Genomic DNA, 24374 nt, shown 5'->3' on the forward strand with positions numbered 1-24374 from the left:
CCTAGTACTTGCATGAAGGGGAGACTGGGCCTGCCCAGCCCTCATGCGTCACTCATACAGCAAAGAGTCAGGTGGTGACTGATTAACTCTAGCAAGGCAAGGGGCAGGTGGTGCCACCATACATCCACACAGCTCATCTGGTGATGGGGGAGGAAGCAGCCATCCAGTTGGGCAGGCAGCCTGCCTCCTGTTTTCTGATGAGTGGGACAGAGTGGGCTGGCGGCTGGGCAAGCGCACATGCAATCTGTCTTCTATTGAATCAGACCTTCGGTCCATCAAAATCAGTATTGTCTATTCAGGGTCTCAGGCTGAGGTCTTTTGCCTGGTCCTTTTAACTGGAGATGCCAGGGATTGAACCTGGGACCTTCTGTATGCCAAGTAGGTTATCTGACACTGAGCCATGGCCCCTCCTTCTTCCCGCCTTTGGAAGGTGGGGCCTTGTCCAGGGCCATTTTGCCCTCCCTGTCCATTCCAGGGGTAGATTTTTTTCATTTAAACAACACATGATATACATATTTCTATAGCAACATAACCATATTCAGTGTCTGATCTTTTAAAAACTGAAAAGTTCCTCAGTTGTGGGGGGGGGGGGGGGGGAAGTTCCACCACTGGGGAACCGGAGAGCAAAACTATGAGGAACCCTGCCATGAGCAAGCCCCCTGGCAAAAGCACTGTGTTGGCACCTGCAGCAGCAACAGGGAAACCACACATGCCTATGAGGGAAGCTCTTGGTACACATTCCCCATGACTCTCTCTCCCCACCTCCCTCCAAAATTATTTTGCTCCTTGAAGACATGACAGCAAGTGGTTACATTAGCAGAAATGAAGAACTGGAATCTCTATCATGGCATCAGGGCCAGCTGTACCTATTTTTGGAGGGGGGGCAAAGTTAAAAAATGGCGCCCCTCTCACCATGAAGATCTACCTATTTTTTTGAGGGAAAAGGGGTGCTGGTGGTGGCGCCCCCTTTGCCGCCCTAGATCCAGCCCTGCGTGGCATTATCCCCGCAAAGCCTAGCATGTTTGTGCTGGGCCGTCAGGACTTAGAGGCAAGTTAGGCAAGGCAATCGTTGAGTTGAATCAGATGAAATCTTAAACCTTTGCTAATTATGTCTGTGAAAGACTGGGCAGGCTGAACAGGCAGTCTTGGATCCAGGAACAGCAAAAGTGGGAATCTTCGGCCATTCAAGGAACGCGAGACTGTGGAGAGAGGGCAGAGATGAGGAGAAATGCAATAATGTGTAAGTGGGAATGGGAGCAGAGGGAGGGGGAAGATTTGTCGTAGCCAGGGTTAAGTCAGAGGGCAATTGTGAGTCAGCCAGGAAGAACAAGGTTGTTGGACACCAATGTGAAAACAGCAGCATGAAGAGAGGCCAGGCTAATGAGAGTTCTGGTAAACATACGGCACCTTTAAGGCCAACAAAGGTTTTTAATTCAAGGTTTAAGCTTTCTTGTGCAAGCCCTTCGTTCTCACAAGCTGTTAACTCCTTTATTATCTGCATGCCAATTTGCTGTTATTTATACGTCTTACCAAATGAGCTGTTCCAATCTTAGCTGCATTTATTGCTCAGTTACTCATGCATATTGACGCTAATTAGCTCTTCCTGGCAGCCCACCTCTACCCATATGTAATATTTGGGAAATCTATTTCAATGTATCTTAAGGAGTCTGCATCTAACCATGCTAAGTCTCTCAGTTCTCGCTTATACCCAGCATTGAACTTTGTTGGTCTTGAAGAGGTCACTGGACTCAAATGTCCTTCTCACGTCTGTTTGTTAACTCTTCTATTTGTATGCTAATTTAGCACCATTCACAGATCTTACCAACCACCTTAATCTCAGCTATAGCTGCCCACAGGTCCAACCACCCAACCACCAGTCTCAGCTATACCTGCCCACAGGCCCAGCGCTAGGGGTTCTGGTGCTCCTAAGCCGAGGACCGTTCCCCCCCCCCCAGTCTCTTACCTCAAGCAGCCTGATGACGGTCAGCCCAGCCCTCCCCTGCTTCAAAGCAGGGGCAGGCCAGCCTGAGCACTCGCAGGGAGCGTCTTCAGGCGCAGAGAGACGGGCAGGCCCGGGGAGTGTCTTCAGGTGCAGGGAGCGTCTTCAGGTGAGGGGAGGCAGGCGGTGGCAGGCACAGGGAGGCAGCGGGTGCGGGGAGCATCTTCAGCCGCGGGGAGGCAGTGGCGGGCGTGGGGAGGTGGCAGGTGTGGGGAGGGGGCGCCTCATGGCATCCATAGGCCAAGTAGCGCCCAAGGCGGCCACCTACTTGGTCTACTCCCAGGCGCCAGTCCTGGCTGCCCACTTACTTATGCATCTTTAACTAGCCCTACCTGGCAACTAATCCCTCTCTCTTCTTCTGTGTTATGGCTGAGGGAATTCTGTTTCAATGTATCAGAAGTGTGCATGCACAGAAAGCTTTTACCCAGAATTAAACTTTGTTGGACTCAACCTTTGTTCTGCTTCTTCAGACCCACATGGCTACCGACCTGAATATATATCCATTCAAATTCTTAAGCTTCAAAAGAGTGGAGCTAGTTTTGAGACCACTGGCACCTTAGAGACCAACAAGGTTTTTGGGGTATGCACTCTGGAGAGCCAAAGATATTTGACAAAAGAAGCTCTGACTTTTATAAGCTTATATCCTGGAAATCTTGTTAGAGGAGCAGGAGACTGGATTTAGATCCTGCCTTTCACACCGTCTCAAAGCAGCTTACAATCTCCTTCCCCTCCTCTCCCCACAACGGACACACTGTGAGGTGTGGGGCTGAGAGAGCTCTGAAAGAACTGCTCTTAAAGAAGAAGATAAAGATACTGGATTTATATCCCGCCATCCACTCCAAATCTCAAGAGTCTCAGAGCGGCTCACAATCTCTTTTACCTTCCTCCCCCACAACAGACAACCTGTGAGGTAGGTGGAGCTGAGAGAGCTTTTACAGAAACTGCCCTTTCAAGGACAACTCCTAGGAGAGCTATGGCTAACCCAAGGCCATTCCAGCAGGTGCAAGTGGAGGAGTGGGGAAGCAAACCCAGTTCTCCCAGATAAGAGTCCGCACACTTAACCACTACACCAAACTGGCTCTCTGAGAGAACTGTGACTGACCCAAGGTCACCCAGGTGGTTGCAGGTGGAGGAGCGGAGAATCAAACCTGGTTCACCGCAAAAACAATCTGCTCTGAGGAGCCACTTCGGCACTGAGAATCTGCTGAAAATCACCTTGAGCTATTCAGTGACTTATCTTTGAATTTGTATTACAGGATTTATCTGTGCTTATGGTTATCACGCCAATTTCTCTAGGCAGGCATAAATGGGTAATGTGCTGAGAGGAGCAAAAGCAAGGTGCAGCCTTTTCCTTGTAATGTTGACTTTTTAAAGTGATATCATCATCTTCTGTAGTTTCCATGCCATGAATTCTTATGAGGCTTCTTGCTGAGAGAGGTGCAGGAGGAGGAATCTTCCTCACCAGCCAAGGCTCTCAGAGGCCACAAGAAGGCAGTCTGACTGCATGCCTAGCACTGGGAAGAAATAGGCATCTAGCAACAGGGCTAAATGAGGCTTACGGAAACACAGGAAGGAGGGGAAGATTCAAACAAACATGCGCTCGCTCTGCAGGAATCAAATGAGGCAGCAAATGTGGAGAACAAAGCAGTTGAGGGAAGGGAGAGAGTTGCTCAAAATGCAGGTGACAAGCTCAGCTGGTCAGAAATTGGGGTTAGTCGTGCTGCAGCCACGAGTTCAGGTCCTGTGTCGGTCTCTGCCATGTTCTGCACTGGGAGCAGCCACAGTTCTGATTTGTTTGCAGGGGGGACCAGTCCCCCAACAGGACCTTGGACAGCAGAAAAGGCAATGTCACCAGGAGAGCAAGCGATGCTGGTCTGGCTTGAGGTAAGAGCAGTTTTGTGTTTCTCTCCTTCTTTCTGCGGCAAAGATGTAAGACCGCTCCCTGGCTGAATCACAAAGTCCGGATCAGAATGCAGTGTGAGAGATCAGGCAAGAGGATGGAGTCCTCAGTTTCTTGCCACTTGGCCACCAGTGGCCTAGCACAAGATCAGAATCCCTTCCTGGGGTCAGCTGCCTGCTCCATGCACCATGGGAGCCCAGAATTCAAGGACTCCCCCTTTGCTTAGCCTTTCTGTCATGCCCACTGATTTACCCTACAATGTGCTGAACTGCCAAAGTCTCAGAGCTGAAGGCAGCTTCTCCCTCCCATAGATCATAATACATCTTTCCCCCTGAAGTCTCACAGAGCTAAACAGGGTACCAGGAAAGCAACCAACACCTGCCACCAGGTGGTGATAGCAGCAGCAGCTCTGCTGCTAGGAATATCAGGCACCGTTGAACCCACCACTTTCCCAGGGACTTCCGGGGGCGCTTCCACTAGGCAACGATACATTTCCCCAAGCTGGTTGGTGACCACCAGCGCAGCCTTCCGCGAGCAGCAGTCTGAGGTGTAGCTGACTGACTCCGCCAGCCCGTCAGCTTGGTGGGGGACCACGGCCCCGCCCTCTGCCTGCACAGAGCGAACACCAGCTTTGTCCCAGATTCGCAAAGTGGCTGTCCAATGGCCTGTGCGACAATGGAGCCAAGAAGGGCCGCAGGAACCGTTGACCCAAGAGGCATTGCAGAATGGCAACGAGAGGTTGTGTACCTGAGGGGAAGCAGCAACAAGAATGTGTTAAAAGATTCTCAGAGTAGAAAGGGAGTCGCAGGTAGCCCCAGGGGTCCAAAGGAGGGTTGCCAACCTCCACGTGGCAGCTGAAGATCACCTGGGATTACAACTGATCCCCAGGTGACAGAGATCAGTTTCTCTGAAGAAAATGGCCACTTTGGAAGGTGGATTCTGTGGCACTGCACCCCACTGAATTCCCTCTGCTCCTTAAATCTCACTTTCCCCAAGCTCCATCTTCAAATCCCCCAACCCAGAGCTGGAAGCCCTAAAGCCGAATCCAAACCCAAACGTCATTTCACACCTTTTATTATGGCCAACTAAAACGACCCCGAGCTTTTGAGCAGAAATCTTCATCAGGCTGGTGTTTAAGAAGAAAAAAATACCTCAGGCCATGTTGTTAAGCCTTTATCTTGTAAGCATAGCTGCTTGATATCCCGCACAGGATGCTTACCAGACAGGGCCCTAAGAGCATGGTCTGAGACATCTTCTCTTCTTTCCCTGCCCATTTATTTTTTCAAACATCCAGCCAGAGGAAAAGTTTTGAAAAACTCAGAAGGCTGCACGCTGCAGAAGGGAGACAGAGCTGGGCTTGGGAACAGGGCATTATACTTGTGCACTAGACCCAGGGCTGCCCCTCGACTGTCTGGCAACCTAGGCAAGACTAACTGCTGGCACCCCGCCCCCTGCACTGATAACATCACTGAATCACAGTGGGGCTTCCAATTTTGTGCCCCCAGAAGGCAATCGCCTGGTTTGCCTAGTGCAGGGCCAGCCCTGGCTAGACCAGATCAAAGGAGACCCTCCATTCCATGCCCAGTGCCGACCCTAGGGTGCTGCGTCGAGGATCAGCCCTACTGGCTTCGAGGCAGCCGACATCTGTGTGTGTCACAATCTCTCCAAGCGGTGCCTGCTTCTAACAACTTGTCCCCCGTGTTCCTTTACCCCAGGGGTCTCAAATGTGGAGCCCAAGTGGCCCACTTTTCTGGTGCCCCCAAGAGATTTCAGAAAGTGGACGAGGATCAGGTGGAGCATTTGCTTCTGAGTCTGAAAAGCCATCCTATTAAACAGAGCTTCTGCCCGAAACGGGGAGGAGTTACCATTAAGGTTACACATAACTTCACTCCCTGACATTTTGAAGGCGGCTCCACCTCGGCTGGCAGCTATTTTTTTGTGGTTGCCCCCATCACCCTCCATCAGACTCCCAAAGGTGCCCACAGGCCCCACCCCCAAGACTTACTGGAGGGGGTGGCATCACCAGCAAGTGGATGTGGGCAAATGTGGGATCCCCCACTGGGTGCAGAGCACTGGCTCGCAGGGTGATGGTGATCACTGAGCCCGGAGCAGCAGCACTGGGGACGTGAAGAGCCATCTGCCCCGTCGCTGTTTGGTTAAGGCCCAGCTGTATCCTGTGGAGGACAGGAAAGGAAATTAAAGGTGCCAATATGGGATAAGCACAGACAATTCATAGATTATGTATTGGGGTTGGGTCTGGGGTCCCCCCCACCAGGCATGAATCCTGGGTTCTCCTCAATTCTCATGCAAGGGGTGCCCAGTTTGGATTGGGACTATGGTGTGTATGGAGAAGAGGATTCAGCCATGTGCTCCTGAGCTGTTTTTGTGACCTGGAAGGGTTCCCAAGAGGGTATTTTTTTAAAACAGGCAAAAATCACCAACCCATTTTACACCTGTCTGGTGTGTGCACAGAGCAATTAACAGCCAATCAGGGCCCATTATGGATGGCTGAGGAAGCCAAATGGAAGGGGGGGGGGAGAGAGAGAGAAAAATCCGTTAAACTGTCAGTTTATTTCAGACAGAGTTTGTGTCTTCAGAGGAGGCTGGAAATCTTTTCTCCAGAGACTATCTAGGTCTCGCACCTGAATATCACAGTGTGAGCCTCCTCCCCACTGTGGGCCTTCCACCCCCTGCCATCGTGTTTGAGATCCAGCCACCTCCCCTGTGGCCTCCAGGTTGGAAGCAGAGGAGGTGACGCCACTCAAATCCTCTTCTTTCCCAGGACTGGCTTCCTCTTGGCTCCCTCTCTTCAACCTTCTTTTCCTCCTCGGCTGGGTGCAGTGCCTTCCTTTTCATGGGTTTCCCTGGCCACACCCCCACCTGGCCTGTATCCAATCCCCTCCTCCCTGCTCCACCTGGAAGGCTACAAAAGGAAAGGGAAACCTTCCCTGTTCCGATCCTTCTCCTTACTACTCAAGGCTGTCTCTTCATTTCTCCCATCCTGGCTTTCGGTGTGTCTGGGCTTGACCTTGCCTTCTGAGAGCCAGTTTGGTGTAGTGGTTAAGAGAGCAGACTCTTATTTCGGAGAACCAGTTTAGATTCCCCAGTCCTCCACATGCAGCTGCTGGTGTGACCTTGTGTCAGTCAGAGTTCTCTTGGAGTTGTTTGGCTCAAGAGCAGTTCTCTGAGCTCTCTCAGCCCCACCTACCTCACAGGCAGTGTTCCCTCTAAGCCAAGTTAGTGTGAGCTAGCTCATAGTTTTTTAACCTAATAATAACCTAGTAATAAAAAGTAATGGAAGCTGTAAAAGGTAAAAGGTAAGAAGGATAATAAAAAGTAATGGAAAGTAATAAAAAGTAATAAAAAGTAATAAAAAGTAATGGAAGCTGTAAAAGGTAAAAGGTAAGAAGGACTCCTTTAAGCGGTGGAAAACCAGTCCAAGTGAGATTAGTAAAAGGGAACACAGGCTGTGGCAAATCAAATGCAAGACTGTGATCAGGCAGGCAAAAAGGGACTATGAGGAGCATATTGCAAAAAACATAAAGACCAACAATAAAACTTTCTTCAAATATATTAGAAGTAGGAAACCAGCCAGGGAGGCAGTGGGGCCCTTGGATGACCATGGGGTAAAAGGATTACTGAAGGAGGATAGGGAAATGGCTGAAAAGCTAAATGAATTTTTTGCCTCCGTCTTCACTGTAGAAGACGAGAACTTTTTGCCCGCCCCAGAACCACTAATTTTGGAAGGGGTGTTGAAAGACCTGAGTCAGATTGAGGTGACAAATGAGGAGGTCCTACAACTGATAGACAAATTAAAAACTAATAAGTCACCGGGTCCGGATGGCATACATCCGAGAGTTCTGAAGGAACTCAAAGTTGAACTTGTGGATCTTCTAACAAAAATCTGTAATCTTTCATTGAAATCTGCCTCCATTCCTGAGGACTGGAAGGTAGCAAATGTCACCCCCATCTTTAAAAAAGGTTCCAGAGGAGATCCGGGAAACTACAGGCCAGTCAGTCTGACTTCAATACCGGGAAAGTTGGTAGAAACCATTATCAAGGACAGAATGAGTAGGCACATTGATGAACACGGGTTATTGAGGAAGACTCAGCATGGGTTCTGCAAGGGAAGATCTTGCCTCACTAACCTGTTGCATTTCTTTGAGGGGGTGAACAAACATGTGGACAAAGGAGACCCGATAGATGTTGTTTACCTTGACTTCCAGAAAGCTTTTGATAAAGTTCCTCATCAAAGGCTCCTTAGAAAGCTTGAGAATCATGGAGTAAAAGGACAGGTCCTCTTGTGGATCAAAAACTGGCTGAGTAATAGGAAGCAGAGAGTGAGTATAAATGGGCAGTCTTCGCAGTGGAGGACGGTAAGTAGTGGGGTGCCGCAGGGCTCGGTACTGGGTCCCATGCTTTTTAACTTGTTCATAAATGATTTAGAGTTCGGAGTGAGCAGTGAAGTGGCCAAGTTTGCGGATGACACTAAATTGTTCAGGGTGGTGAGAACCAGAGAGGATTGTGAGGAACTCCAAAGGGATCTGTTGAGGCTGGGTGAGTGGGCGTCAACGTGGCAGATGCGGTTCAATGTGGCCAAGTGCAAAGTAATGCACATTGGGGCTAAGAATCCCAGCTACAAATACAAGTTGATGGGGTGTGAACTGGCAGAGACTGATCAAGAGAGAGATCTTGGGGTCATGATAGATAACTCACTGAAAGTGTCAAGACAGTGTGCGTTTGCAATAAAAAAGGCCAATGCCATGCTGGGAATTATTAGGAAGGGAATTGAAAACAAATCAGCCAGTATCATAATGCCCCTGTATAAATCGATGGTGCGGTCTCATTTGGAGTACTGTGTGCAGTTCTGGTCGCCGCACCTCAAAAAGGATATTATAGCTTTAGAGAAGGTGCAGAGAAGGGCAACTAGAATGATTAAAGGGCTGGAGCACTTTCCCTATGAAGAAAGGTTGAAACGCTTGGGACTCTTTAGCTTGGAGAAACGTCGACTGCGGGGTGACATGATAGAGGTTTACAAGATAATGCATGGAATGGAGAAAGTAGAGAAAGAAGTACTTTTCTCCCTTTCTCACAATACAAGAACTCGTGGGCATTCGATGAAATTGCTGAGCAGACAGGTTAAGACGGATAAAAGGAAGTACTTCTTCACCCAAAGGGTGATTAACATGTGGAATTCACTGCCACAGGAGGTGGTGGCGGCCACAAGTATAGCCACCTTCAAGAGGGGTTTAGATAAAAATATGGAGCACAGGTCCATCAGTGGCTATTAGCCACAGTGTATGGAGCACAGGTCCATCAGTGGCTATTAGCCACAGTGTATGGAGCACAGGTCCATCAGTGGCTATTAGCCACAGTGTATGTGTGTATATAACATTTTTTGCCACTGTGTGACACAGAGTGTTGGACTTGATGGGCCGTTGGCCTGATCCAACATGGCTTCTCTTATGTTCTTATGTAACCTCTGACTCACACATTTCTTGTCTTAAACTCAGGAAAAATGGCCCCAGAGCAAACTAATTTATGTGATAGCTTACAGCTTTAATGCCAGAAACTCACAAAGTAGAATTTTTGCTCACAAGGCTCCACAGCTTAGAGGGAGTATTGCTCACAGGGTGTCCATTATGGGGAGGGAAAGGAGATTGTAAGCCACTCTGAGACTCCTTCGGCCAGTGAAAGGCAGGGTATAAGTCCAATCTCTTCTTCTGACCCTGCCCCTCCCTGCTCCTGCCTGCTTCCCAGCTGCCTCCTTCTCCCAGAATTCTTTGAATGGGTGACTGAGGCCCCCTGCTGTCCTCAGCTCAGGCAGCTGGGGCAGGTTTGAAATTTATTCAGTGCATTGGCCCCCAATGCACAGTGCCTCCCTTGATACTTCCCAGTCACAAAAATGAGAAGCTTCCCCCCCCCCCCAACACCTCTTCTCCATGGGTGGTGCGATCCCAATCCAAACATGGGAACGGAGAAGAACCACCAACACACATCTGACTGTTACTCTGGGTGGGGTCTCCTGAACCAGCCTCTGTACTCCTTAGCCTGTGAATCAGCTGATAGATTACATCAGCTCATAATACACGAGACTGGCTTCTTTCAACACAGACTTATTCCCCAGAATTACCTGGAGCTGGAGATGTTAACTGGGAGCCGGGGGACACTGCTGGCTTTCAGGCCATACTGCTTGAGCAAACCCGGATTTGTCAGCTTCCAGGCGACGGAAACCGGCTTCCCTGGGAACACAGGAGTGTCTCTGCTCAGCTAGAACAAACCAGGGTGCAGGTTATAGAACTGTGGCTGGAGCCAGAGCACTCAAAGCAAGAGGGAAGAGCAGGGGCTAGGCCAGGACAGGCTTGTAGCCAGGAGGGCAGCGGGGGCCCCAGAGGGTATGCCCCTTCAATCAACCCCCTGCTTGACCCTTAGGGCCCCTCCAATCTGAGCCTGTCAAGCATGGGGGCCAGGGAACATGGAGGTGAGCGAGGTGTTTCCTTACTTCCTGTTCCTTCCCTCTCATTCGCCTCCTCCACACGTGCTGCCACTGCCAGGCCCACCCAAGAGGAGCAGCAGCAGCGCCATCCATATTGGGGCCAGGGGAATATGTTGAATTCCTCCCACCCACCAAGTGCGGGGCTGCCTGGTAAAGAGTGTGTTCTTCCTCGCTTCCTACACGCTGCTCCCAGCGCAGCCAGTCCTCCCACCCACCTCTTGTGCCTGCGCCGAGCCGCCCTTGTCAATTCCCACGCCGGGTAGCCCTGGCTGGTGGGAAGAACTCGTTTGGTGCACAAGTTGGGACAGAAGGGCGGGGGCGGCAAGGGGCTCTCCATCTGAAGCAAAGAAAATTTTGAATGCCTAAAAAATTCAAGCATTCCCTTTTACCAATGGGATAAAATTTTGGGTGGGGGTGGGGGCCATGGGGCTTGGCTGCTCCTTCCGGAGGCCAGCTGCCTGGTCCCAGCTCTCTCCTGCGCTCTCTCTCTCATTCTCCCACTTTCTCTCTCTCCTCCCCCCTCCCTTGCTCTAGATCAAGAGTCCCATGCCCCCTCTCCTTGTGTCCCGACTTGTGCACCAAGTGAGCGCTTCCCACCAACTGGGGATTACCAGCGTTGAGAACGAAAGGAGACAGTGACAGAGAGAGAAAGCGAGAGAGCGAGAGGAGGCAGCGAAAGTGACAGAGAGAGCAGGGGAGGGAGAGAGAGAAAAAGCGGGAGAACGAGAGAGAGTGCGCAGGAGAGTGAGCTGGGGCCCAGCAGCTGGCCACTGGAAGAAGCAGCCAAGCCCCACGGCCCCCCCCCCCACCCAAACTTTTCTGGCTACGGGGCTGGGCCAGGGGTCCCCAACAAGGGTTCAGGGGCACTGTAGCACCTGCCAACACCTTTCCCAGAACCTGCTAAGTGGTTTTAAATTAGAAAATGGGCAGGGCCAGGTGGGGCTTTTACCCAGCAAGGCTTCTGATTGGCTGCTGGAGATCTGAATGGCGGATTTTTTTTTTTAAAGTTGCTCTGGCAGCAGCAGTGTTCCTTCTAAGCTGAGGTACCATGGGCTAGCTCACAGCTTTTTAGCCTCCAGCTCACAGATTTTTGTCTTGGCTCAGGAAGAATGACCCCAAAGCACACTAATTTCTGCAGTAGCTCACAACTTTAATGCCAGTAGCTCACAAAGTAGAATTTTTGCTCACAAGGCTGTGCAGCTTAGAGGGAACACTGGGCAGCAGCTGCCATCAGAACACAAGGATCTTCACTGTGATTGAAGGTAAGCTGCATGGCAGCGATTTTGTGGCTTGTCCTGCCTCCTGCAGCAGCCATTTTCTGGCTGAGCCCACCACACTTTGTCAGGATTTAAGGCTGCCTCTAGTCTCAAAAAGGTGGGGCTATGTGTTCATGCAAGATCTGCTGCTGCTAGGAGAGCAGGGGAATGTGTGCAGATTTTCATGTACCATGGTGGGGAGAGGATCTGAGCCTTCCCCCAGTGCCAGGAGAACAAAGTTATAGTAGTGCCAGCAGGAAGAAAAAGAATGAATCTGAGAAATATCCAAATAGAGGAGCATCAAAAAAGATAGTAGTAGAATCAAGCAAAATCAAAAGGAGGCTTTTCGCCCTGACCTGGATAGCCCAGGCAAGCCTGATCTTGGAAACTAAGCAGGGCCGACCCTGGCAAGTACTTGAATGGGAGACCTCCTTGGAATACCAGGGTCAGGAGGCAGGGGCAAGCTGCATCAAGCCACTTCTCTGCATGTCCTCCATGCCCCAATACGGTCACTGGAAGTTGCCATGACCTCTAGGTATGCACGCACACACACAAAAATACCAAAAAATACCAAACCACACCCCCAACACCAAAACGACAATACTTTTCTTGCTTTTAAAGAGGACCTGATTATTTCAGGTCCCTTAAGCCCCACTGGGAGGGGAAACAAGCACATTGAATGGTTTTGCAAAGAAAGCATGGTTAGGAGAGAGGCTTAAGTCTGCCATGTGATGTGCTTTAAATTTACACACAACACCCCTACCTCACTTAGGAATCTGGCAGCAATCCAGTTCCGGCATGAACATAGCACCATCATATGTTGTTTGGCACAAGGTGGCCTCGCGTGCAATGGGGAGTCATGTTTCTTTTCACTGGCAGCAACACGTGAACTGCCCCCCCCTAAAGGCTCAAGGTAGGATGTAGACAGTTTGTTCTCTGTTTATCAAGAGTCAAGCAATGGTAGAGCTAGACTGCGAAAATTCCACACAGGGCTAAGACCCTACAGCCAGGGGTGGAATTCTAGCAGGGGCTCCTTTGCATATTAGGCCACACACCTATGATGTAGCCAATCCTCCAAGAGCTTACAAGGCTCTTTTTTGTAAGCTCTTGGAGGACTGGCTACATCAAGGGGATGTGGCCTAATATGCAAAGGAGCTCCTGCCAGAATTCCACCCCTGTGATACGTTTACACAGCTTTTTCCCCCCAACGGGGACCAGCTTATGTCAATCTCCATTTTATTTTCATATTGACCCCTTGGCAAAAGAGCTCCTGCTAGAATTCCACCCCTGCTTACAGTACATGGGGAAGGGGGAATGAACTGAATACCGTTCCTTCCTCTGAATCCAGCAGCCCAGCGGCACATCCTGCCGTATGTTCCCCCTGCCTTACCTCCAGCAGGGATCCCGCAACGGTGGCCACTTGAGGAGCCGCTCTCTCCACCTTCCGCCCCTCGCTGTCCACACCGCACAGTATTACAGTGAAGCTGCCGTTGCCCAACAAGGATGGAGGCAACTTGGCCACAAACAAATCCGTCTTGTTGGCGTCTCTCTGCAAACTCATCTCCCCGAGGCTGCCTGTCTTCCCTGCCAAGTTCACAGCCTCTAGCTGAACTGATCCGGACTCTGGTTGGCTCAAGCCTGTCGCCATAACAACCAAGTATACAGGAACCCCTGTTTAAAATGAAGATGAAAGCTCAGAGTTCTGCTCCCACTCCCCAGGATATCAAATACATGTGTTTTAGGGAGGTGCAATCTCTGTGGCTGTGAATACATGGGGGAAACGGCATTGCGTGTGGAAACTGGAAGTCAAGGCAATGTTTCTGTATCCCTCTATGGCACCTATAGTCCTCCATAATAGTCATACTACAATAAAGATGATGGTGCTACAAATACAACACTGCCTGCATAATGTAGGACCCTACAATCAGGGGTCCAGCATCTTTTGGTAGTCCCCAGCTCCAGGGTTGTCCAGCCTTCCTCAACTACGTGGAATGGGCTTCCATTAGAGATCAGGGCCCTGCGGGACCTATTACACTTCCACAGGGTCTGCAAAACAGCTCTTCCACCAGGCCTTCAGCTGAGGCAGTAGGCGTCTCCTTGTTCTTAGGCTTCACCCTAGGCACCAGATGATCAACTGTAACTGTATTGGTCAACAGTTGCTGAATTTTTGGATGTTTTAATGTGGAAGTTTTAATATTGTGTTTTTATTGTTGTACTTATATGATGGGACCCACCCTGAGCCTGCTCACAGGAAGGGCAGGATATAAATTCAATAAAATAAAATAAATGGCCCAATACAGCTACACAAACCAAAGCCAGATCCCCTGAAGGTGGAAGATCCCAACCCATACCTTCTATGGGACTGCTGTCCATTTTTAAAAGCCCAGGGTGTCGCCCATCCACTTGAACAGCAAAGTAATGCAGGAAGTCAAGGGTGCTCTGTCCTGTGAGGCAATGAGGAGAGAACTGTAATCTGACAGAAGATGATGCTCCTTCCATTTCCAACTGTAGGGTCAGGTGGCTCAAAAGGGTAGTCTGGCATCTAATAAGCCTTTCTAGCCACTAGGAATCATTGGCCCTGGAGGACTGAGCTGCAGATGGAATCATTCCAAGGCAGAAGCCATCATGATTCATAGGGTTGCCAAATTCCAGATGGGGCCTGCAGTTCTCCCGGAATTAGAAGTGATCTCCAGACTACAGAAATCAGTCCCCCCACCCACCCCCCACCACAGAAAGTGGCAGCTTTGGAGAATTGGTCATGTCCCTCCCCAAACTCCACCCTGTCCAGGCTCCACATTCAAATCAGCAGAAATTTCCCAATCCAGACTAGGAAACCCTACACAGGTAAGGCCTTTGATCTGAAGTACAGAACATTAGCTCAAGTATGGGTTCGGTGGGAATTCGACTCTTAGGTGACCAATGCAAGATCTCTCAAAATTAATCATAAAGAAAACAAGGATACGTGGTTGGACTAAGGCTGCCAGCCACCTGGACAAAAAAACCGAAAACAGTCTGTCCCCTTTGTACAGACTTAGCATATGACATATGAAGCTTTTTATAGTTCTGAGGTAAATACTACCACCTGGCACTTAACATGCCACTAAACCTCTCTCAAAGGGGTGGGGCATTTCTTTTCTAGGCTGTTGGCAACCCCAGCTTTAGAGGAGACACTCAGTTTTAAGTCTTGCCTCACCCTGGATGTGAACAGAGTAGTTGCCTTTGGAATGAAGCACCAATGTCCATTCTCCAGTGCAGACAGGGGACAAAAGTAACACTCTGTAGATGCCTCCAATGGACTGGATCTCAGCTAACGGACCACGAACCAACGTAGACCTCTGGGTTGAACCTGCCGAGAAAGGTCAGACAAGGGCTGGTTTAACTTTTGGCTAACTCTACAAGGATCCAGCCGGAGCTCCCACCTTCCCAGTTTTCAGTGAGAGGTTCTTAGTCCAGCAAGTCTACTTGTCATCCTCTTATTGAGGAAAAGCTTCCAAATAGTCCTTGCATTCCTTGGAAGAATCTGAGCCACTACTTTCTTATAAAAAGCCTTGGACAAAGGTCTGATCTGTACATGGTATTTATACTCCTGTCCTCCTTCCTGTTGAGGCCCTAAAGCAGTCAATCTGCTTCTCCTTTCCTCCATGTTATCCTCCCTACAACCTTGAGAGGTAGGCTAGCCTGACAGCATGTGAGTGGCTCAAGGTTCCCATGGTTTTCAATTCCCTAGCTACTCTTCCTAACTGTCCAACAGGGTGTGGTCTTAAAAAGATTCTTCACATTCTGCAAAGCACTAAGACCGATACCTTGCTAGCCTTTGTCCCAGTTCCATGTTCCTTTTCCCCTGCGGCTTTCCTGATTTTGTGCATGCTGCCGCAGGGCCGCAACTTGTCCCACCTCTTTCCCAAGCTCCCTCTACAGCTTCAGGTTTCTCTGAAAACCAGGATCCTGAAACAGCAGAGGGAACTTTCAAAAGAGGCAGGGCAAGTTTCAGCCCCACAGCAGCGTGTGAAAAATCAAGCAGAAGAGCCACGGGGAAAAGGAGCACAAGACCGGGACACAAGCTAGTGAGGAATCAGTCTAGGTTTGCCACCTCCAGGTGGGTTCTACAGATCGCCCAGACTTAAAACTGATCTATCTCCTAACAACAGAGACACGTTCAACTAAAGAAAATCACTGCTCTGGAAGGTGGATTCTATGGCATTATACTCCAGTTAGGTACCTCCAGGGCTTTTTTGTAGCAGGAAACTCCTTTGCATATTAGGCCGCACCCCCCTGATGTAGCCAATCCTCCTAGAGCTTACAGTAGGCCCTGTACTAAGAGCCCTGTAAGCTCTTGGAGGATTGGCTACATCAGAAGTGTGTGACCTAGTATGCAAAGGAGTTCCTGCTACAAAAAAAGCCCTGGGTACCTCCTCTCCCCAAACTGTGTCCTCCCTGATCTCCACCCCCAACCCAGCGCCCCTGCAAAGAATTGACAGCATATTATGAAAGAACTCAATATATTATTTACATGTATTATACAATTTGGGCCAGGGGAGTGTAAGTGCAACTGCCCCAGCAGCCATATCACAAAACCTACTTCTTGGGTCCTTCCTCCCACACTAAACCAGGTGACAAACAGCCAAAACATTAACTCTTTCTTAATTATAAACTCATTTTATATACAGTACCACCCACAGTGATAAAATATTGGGGGGTGGGGAACCCCTAAGGCTGATGCATTTGAGGAAGCTGACAGGAGAGATGGAGTAACTGTTATTAAACCTGTAGGATCCTGGATGGTGAAGGCCCAAATGGCACCTTGGATAGTCAGAACCACTTTGTCAACCAGGCTGTCAATCCAAAATGGGTGAACGTCCTGTTTTGTTGCTTGCCTTCTTGTCCTCTTAGCCTTCTTGTTTTCCATGCTAAAGGTGGCTCCTTTCTGGTGGTAGAAGAGGGTCACCTGGAAAGAGACCCCCCCCCCAAAAAAAAGTCAATACAAATCCGTGCACGCATTAGAATATTTACATTTAGAAATAAATACGGAAGTCAAATTACAATACAAAAACATCTTACAATATTTGGAGAGTGACCATAGCTCAGTAGTAGAGTGTCTACTTTGCGTGCCAAAGTTGCTAGATATTCTGGGTTGCCACATCTCTCCAGGCAACCTGTGGGGGATGCGGGGCGACTTACCAGGAGAAAGAGGAAGGCCCAGGACACATTGCCAGCATCACATAAAGAGTGACATCATCACACTGCAATGCTTTGGTGTTTGGGCAAAAACTCTATGGTGCAAACAGCTTCTACCATAGAGTTTTTGTTCAAATACCAGAGTGTTGCCTCAGACATCGTTGACATGATGGCATCACTTCCTGTTCAATGCCGCAATGTGGCCTGGCCTTCCTCTTTCTCCTGATAAGTTCCCCCACTGGCCAATTGATCAGTGACTGAGGAGCAGAGCCTAGCAGTTGGGGACCCCCACTTCCTTCATGGGTCTGGCAACCCTACTGGTATCGCTAGTTAAAAGGATCAAGTTGCAGAGGATACAAAAGGTCTCTAACAAGGCCCTGTACAGCCACTGCCAGTTAGATTAGACAATACTAGGATTGCCGAGCCATGCATGGTAACTAGTGGGAGCTTGAAGGGGTGGGAACATGGGGGGGCGGCGTGCATCACTTGCATGATATCACTCCCAGGGAGAGGCTGAAGTCATGTCACTCTAGGAATTGGCAGAATCTCCATGGTAAAATCAGTTTCCAGTGATTCCTAGACCTATTTGATGTTAATTCCAGGTTACCCCGGAAGTGATGTCATACTGTGTGCAATGCTGGTGTTTTTTTGGCAGGCAACAAACTCATGGCAGGCAACAAGCACTGCTGCTGCGAGGCCTCCTGGAATACCTAGTAACCCTAGACAACAGTGACCTTGATCGACCAGTTGTCTAACTTAGTTACAAGGCAGCTTCGTGCATGTCCAAAACTCATACAAAACAGTTAAAAGAGACAGCCACCATTAGAGACATAACAGGTAAAGATTTGACTTTTTAAAATGTCTCTGAAATTATTTTTGAAAAGTTGTCATCTGATGCCAGATGAAGGAACTACTCCAGTGCAAGGGAGAGCAAGTTCTGAAGGGTTGAGAAAGCTCTCGTGCAAGTTCCCATCTGTCCAATTTCCATGACAAGAAGTTCCCACAAAAAGTTTCCTCAGCCAACCTCCATGCACAAGCTGATGTATATGGGCTAAGGTGGTCTAGAAGAGAAACATTGGCTCTAAGCTGTTTAGGGTCTTAAACACCAGTCCTTTGTGTTGGGCCCAGAAGCACACTGGCCACTGGTACAAGACTGGAGCGATGACCTTATTCAGGGCTTTTTTTGCAGCAGAAACTCCTTTGCATATTAGGCCACACACCACTGATGTAGCCAATCCTCCAAGAGCTTACAGTAGGCCATGTAAGAAGAGCCCTGTAAGCTCTTGGAGGACTGGCTACACAAGAGGAGTGTGGCCTAATATGCAAAGGAGTTCTTGCTACAAGAAACAGCCCTGACCTTACTGCAGCCAGTCCTGGAAACTGGCTACTGTGTTCTGAACTGCAGGATTTGTACTGAGTTGCAGCCCTCCCACAAAGAAGCACCTTATAATCTGGGTTTTGTATGTGTATTTTATAGAATATTTTCAAATTCAAAATATTCGGATCTCCTTTATTTATTTATTCGATTTATATCCCGCCCTACCCCACCAAGGCGGGCTCAGGGCGGCTTTACCGAAGATATGCTGGATTCACCAATGATTTCAGCCACCCGTCGTATGTTCTCGTTGTTCGTAAATATAATTTGACCACCCGAGCTGTGAGCTAGGTCCATGTAGAGGTTGAATCGGTCTGGGGCAAGTGTTTCCCGTTTCACCCGGGTCCTAGAAGGATCTTCTGTGATTAGGAAGGTAACCTGAGGTGAGGATGAGGAAAGAAGGTTATGTCCTTTTTTGGGAGTTTGTATTCTAACTAAAAGTGAAGTGAGGTTTTGCACCAGGTTGTTACAGAGATAAAGCCTTAGCATCTATTAAAATGTCTGAAACTCAAGTCCTATCAAAAGGAAAACCCTGAGTCAACCTTGCATTTTTGCTCCTGGATGAGGGCTTCCACGCTGTTCTTCAGGTGAGCATCTTTAGCCGATGCATCAGTAAAGACAAAGATCTCGGAGTATGGAGGTGAGTTCTGGAGGGCAAGCTGGAAACAAGGACAAAGACCTGTCAGATACATAACTGGTCTTGACCACAATGGCAGCCAAAGGAACAGGCAACAGCAGCTTGTCTTTAGGTGCCTTGGAGGGCCTGAAAGCTTCCTCCATTTTCCAAATTGAGACAAGCCTCATACATTCCATTACACCAGTCTCCCATCTCATAATTTCCACAAGCGTTTCTGATTTTTCAACTTAGTTATAATCAAAGACCACGAGGCTAATGACAGGTGGGGTAACTCCTTGCTGCAAAGAGGTTACAACTGACAGAAAGACATAAATAAAAGCAATAACCTGGGCTTTTCTTGTAGAAAAAGCCCAGCAGGGACTCATTTGCATATTAGGCCATATCCCCTGACACCAAACCAGCAAAAACGCTCTGGCAATAACCAATCTTTTCTTCCTTTGCAGTGGTCTAATATCCACATTTGTCAAATTAAGACTGGGCTGATATGAATATGTGGATAATGGGAGTAATAGCAGATGTGCTGTTTCCCTTTGATCTCACCCTTTCATTTAGTCCTTCTTGGAGGAAGTTTGTAGAAAAAGGTTGTTATGGTTTTTTAAAATGGTATAAATTTTATTGATTACCGAGATACAATGATAAATAAAGAGCATCAATTTTGGCAGGGGTGGATCCACCTTCCCATATATATTAGTGCTACATACTGCATTATTGTACATTCAGCAGATGAGAGTTCTTGAAGGAAGGCTTTGGATCAAAATGGATCAACCCTTATGAGAAATCCATTGAGTACTGAGCACTATTTGGATATTTCTGCATTGAATTATTGCATGCTCAGCCTCCGGACTGATGGCTTGACAATCCTACATTATATAAGATGTACATAATCCTGTATCATGATTCTATATTATATACGATACATAAACGATAGTGAACCACTTCTTGCTTCAATCCACTTGGGCATTTGTCTCGTTTCATTTTACCAGAACCTGCCACCTACTGCCCAAGGAGGCCACTTGATTATATAAAGCTGCCTTCTACTGCATTAGATCTTTGCTCTATCCAGGTCAGTACCTCAGTAGCTCTCCATGGTCTCAGGTAGATGTCTTCCACCTCAGTTTCTGCCTGAGCCTTTTACCTAGAAACGCTAGAAACTGAACCTAGGAACTTCTCCATGCTCAACAGATGCTCTACCAGTGACCCTCCCCATCCTAGCATAAGCTACAAACTGTCTTGTCCTCAAAGAGGCTGTCTCCTCATTGGCCTGTCAGTTTTCCCCATGAAGTGAACTTCTGATATTGGTCAGCATCGTCCATAGGAATGTCTTTTTTCATTTCCCTTTCCTCATAAACTAGCTCCTTTGAAGAAAATCTGCAGACCTAACTGTACCAGATTGGACTACTCTAAAGAGCTCTATGTGGAACTGCCTTCAAAAATGTCTCAGAAGCTTCTATTGGTACAGAATGCGGCAAGAGGACTTTCTGACTACAGTACGGAACACTCAGCACTGTGCCAAAAGGACTGAAAGTTTCATTGGAACAAAAGCAGAGCCTTTTCTGGCCTCTGCTTGAACAAACACTAACAGCCAACAACCAGAAGAGGTAAGTGAAACCAAACTACAGCACAGGCTTTGTGGCCCTCGAAAATCAAGGGAAAATAACTAAACAATTCAATAAGGGAAACATCACCAAATTCACAGCTTGACACGATATAACAGGTTGTCTGTTTGCTTATGGTCTGAATTCAGAGTGCTAGTTATCACTTTTAAAGCCCTTTATGAGAGCTGTAATCCACCTTGAGCCTCAGTGAGAAAGGCAGGCTATAAAGTAAATGAATGCATAAAATACCAGCTGCATTCCTCAGACAGCCTTCTGGGGATGCCCTCGCCTAGAATGCTCTGTTTGGTAGCAGTTGGTCCTCCTGGGTATTCTCACTGGCAGGCCCCTTCCAATGGATTGACGGCCTACCAGAGTGGGTATAGCAGGGGTCTTCGCTTGCCACTTTCAGGAAGGCAAGTTCTGTTCTGGGGGGTCATTTGGGAGAGAAGTCACTTTTTGGCTGACGTGTGCACATTGGGCACTACCTGCATTCATTGGCTTTTAACTTGCTCCATGCTTGCAAATATTTGGTCCCTGCACCTTTGGCTGCTGCGATGGCTGCCTTGAGCTTACAAAGAAAAGGGGGCATCAATATGTTTGCATACAATCCTCTGCAGAGCACAGAGAGACTACAACCTTTTCCTAAATACTCCAAGATGCTCAGAGATGTTTTGCAAGTAAAGTTTCAGAAGACATAAGATCACTTCAATCCATTATGCAGATCTCTAAAATCACTTCAATAAATCATGCAGAGATTGGTAGGGGGTCCATACTGGTCTTACCTCAAGTGCAGAAAGGCACATTTCGGGCTCATCTTTGCCGCCCAAAGGGTGGATGGTATCGAGAAATTCCCAGAACTTTTCTGGGTCACTGGTCTTAAGTAAAGGACCAAAATCTGGAAGCAACAAGAGGGAGACAGTGATCAAAATCAATCCACCCACAGCATCCCCATCACTCACGAAGTTGTAGTGGAATGTAGGCACTGACTCCTCTGAGGGCTTTTGCACAGCCTCATTTTCCTTTGTTGCTGTTCCTGTTGCTCCCCCCCCCCCCGTATCTCATCTGTTTTGTTTCTTCTAGTGGCTGATTCCATATACGGTGGCTCAGTGGTAGAGCATCTGCTTGGTAAGCAGAAGGTCCCAGGTTCAATCCCTGGCATCTCCAACTAAAAAGGGTCCAGGCAAATAGGCATGAAAAACCTCCGCTTGAGACCCTGGAGAGCCGCTGCCAGTCTGAGTAGACAATCCTGACTTTGATGGACTGAGGGTCTGATTCAGTATAAGGCAGCTTCATATGTTCAATATGTTCAATTACATTGCTTTATGTCTGGCATAAAGCCTGCAGTTTAAAATCTGCAGAGAGATATACCAGACATAATGCAATGTAATATCAAACTAACCACTAGAAGAAGCAAAACACACGAGCAACAGGAACACCTGCCAAAGCAACAGGAACACAAAAGTGAGAAAAATGAGAATGCAGAAAAGCCTTGGATTATATCATGTTTGTACTGCTGTCAAAAGCTCTAGCTCTGGCAACTCATCTGAATGCATTTACACAAACTGCTGCTTTATGCTGCAATCATCCAGTGACAAATAGATATGCAGGAACCAGCCCCCAGAGATGGAAATGTGAATGAAAGAGGTTTTCTCCAGACACCAGGACAGGAGATGACAACAGAAGACACTGTGTACATTACATTTTATTCAATGTGTGTGTGTGTTGAAAAATGTAATAACATGTGAATGAGACCAACACACTTGTTTGGAAGCATGTGGATCATCAGGGCTTCTTTTGTAGCAGGAATTCCTTTGCATATGAGGCCACACAGCCCTGATGCAGCCAATCCTCCTGGAGATTACAGTAGGCCCCGTGCTAGAGCCCTGTAAACTCTTGGAGGATTGGCTACATCAGGGATTTGTGGCCTCTTATGCAAAGGAGTTCCTGCTACAAAAAAAAAGCCCTGTGGATCATTCAGGTACATTCAGTGGAAGCCCACTAGCTGGCTGCCAGGAAAGTGTACACCATAGCAAACCCAGGTTTGCTCCACAGAACTTGTGGAACAGCCTTACAGTGATGACTTGCCTGCAGAGCTTTCATTTCTAGCTATTGAACTGAGTACTCAATTCAAATCCTTCCTTGGGTCGTGCATTTCATCAGAACCATTATAGGACTGGAACAAATGAAACTTATATGAAGAACATACACAAATTGCTGCTGGATCAAAACTAAGGTCCACCGTTCTGGTCCAAGAGTCGGTTCCCACAATGGTCACACAGATGCACCCTATGATGTGTGACGACCCTATGAATTAATGATCTCCAAACATCCTACTGTTAAAAGTCTACTAACTTTGATGGACTAAGAGTCTGATTCTGTATAAGGCAGTTTCATATGTTCATATGGTGCCCAAAACTGAACACAATACTCTAAGTGAGAACCAGAGCAGAGTATCCCCCCTATTTGCGGATGCAATACAAATTCTAATGCACTTTAGAATTTGGGAGATCAGAAGGAGGATTGTGGCCATTGTGCCAAATGAAATCCATAGGAGAGAGACATGTTACACACTGAAATCTTCCACCCACTCCACTCCCATCTCACCAGGGTCATTGAACGGCACTAAGAGATAGAAATCTGGCTCCTGGAGGGTGCCACGGCGTGAATCAATGATTTTTCGGGCTTGGGATTTGGCTGCATTGATCTCTTCTCCCATGCTACCAGTGGTGTCCACAATGAAGCTCAAACCTGTGGCTGGACTGATATCTAGTAATCTGACAACAGAAACAAAACTGATGAGTGAGCATTTAACTTCTGAACAATGGAGGGGAAAAAACAAACAGTATTAATCTAAGATTTCTTGTCTGCTAGAAGACTTAGTTTCATTTTATTGTGGGTTGGAAAGCACCTCTTGGATCACTAGGTCAGGGTTCCTGTCAGAGGGCAGGATAATCTATACCCAAAGCACCCCAAAGAAATTCCTGTCCAACCAATGTGCTTGCTGTGGAAGTACCAGAACTCAAGCTTGCAGCACACTCTGAACCAGAATGTGATTCGGCCTGCAAGCCATCTCCAAATTCCACCCCAAATCTGGGACTCCACATAAACAGATGTGGAGAAAGTCTCAGAAGAATCAGTGGCATGGAGCAGCTCATGTCATAAGACATCTATAAAAAAATTCCAGGAATTACATCAGGAATGGTTTGGTTTCTGCTCTTCCCCCTTGCAGAATCTTCTCACCTCTGTCTGTGCTTTGTCCCACTCCAGTCCCTATCAATACGACAGGAGCAAGGTCAGACACACATTCAGTGCTGCTTAAATCTCATACAAGGTCTGTCACCTGTCTTGACAGCAAGCCCTCCTATTGCCTGGGCTGCTGCAACCTATGAAATGTTCACAAACATTCTATCTTCTCATGGGAAAACCAGGGTCAGCAATAGAATGATGGCCATCAGTATCTCTAAGAAATTGTTTTAGCTGGGATTTTTTAAAAAAAGGTCCACACAGTGGCCCTTTTCACATTATAGTTCTAAACTGGATGTTATCTGTTTTTGGCCCAATTTTGAGAAAAGTGATATAGGGATAGGGGTTTCATACAGCGAATTTCTTTCTGTTAATGAGCTGTCTCTGAAGCAGGGTGGCCAGGTCCCATCGCCATCATGGTGGTGAGATTTGGGGAACATCCTGGAAGTGACATTGGTGGGGCTTCCTACTCTCAGCTGCTCTGTTTGAACCCTCAAAAGCAGTGGAACCACCGCTGGGACTTGGGACTGGCAGCCTTACTCTGAAATGCTATGGTCATTTCAAACAGTGCCACTTTTTTACCATCCTTTTTCACCGCAGAATCTTCCTTGGATGTCAAGGCATCTCAGTGGTGCCACTATAGCAATTCAGTGCTATAGCACTCAACTTAGAATGTTTAAAAAGTCTAAGAATGATTG

At 48.0% G+C, this 24374-nt stretch overlaps 1 protein-coding gene across 3 annotated transcripts in view; it reads right to left on the minus strand.

The window, feature by feature from the left end:
* Positions 1 to 4229: 4229 nt before the first annotated feature.
* The window catches only part of VWA7 (von Willebrand factor A domain containing 7), a 33568-nt gene continuing 13423 nt past the window's right edge, over positions 4230 to 24374 (minus strand). For 2 of the 3 annotated variants that reach the window (XM_060239132.1, XM_060239134.1), the window contains 11 exons: positions 23038 to 23207; positions 21216 to 21328; positions 18744 to 18860; positions 18400 to 18579; positions 16416 to 16596; positions 14845 to 14997; positions 14003 to 14095; positions 13042 to 13322; positions 10033 to 10169; positions 5905 to 6073; positions 4230 to 4646 (listed from right to left, as the gene is read on the minus strand). In XM_060239132.1, the coding sequence (XP_060095115.1) occupies positions 4239 to 4646; positions 5905 to 6073; positions 10033 to 10169; positions 13042 to 13322; positions 14003 to 14095; positions 14845 to 14997; positions 16416 to 16596; positions 18400 to 18579; positions 18744 to 18860; positions 21216 to 21328; positions 23038 to 23207 (2002 nt within the window). In that variant the 3' untranslated portion in view covers positions 4230 to 4238. The remainder of the gene's footprint in view (positions 4647 to 5904; positions 6074 to 10032; positions 10170 to 13041; positions 13323 to 14002; positions 14096 to 14844; positions 14998 to 16415; positions 16597 to 18399; positions 18580 to 18743; positions 18861 to 21215; positions 21329 to 23037; positions 23208 to 24374) is intronic. The other variant, XM_060239133.1, reaches the window with a different exon arrangement.

This window comes from Heteronotia binoei, chromosome 5 (assembly GCF_032191835.1).
Source record: "Heteronotia binoei isolate CCM8104 ecotype False Entrance Well chromosome 5, APGP_CSIRO_Hbin_v1, whole genome shotgun sequence".
In the NCBI taxonomy this organism is placed as follows: domain Eukaryota; kingdom Metazoa; phylum Chordata; class Lepidosauria; order Squamata; family Gekkonidae; genus Heteronotia; species Heteronotia binoei.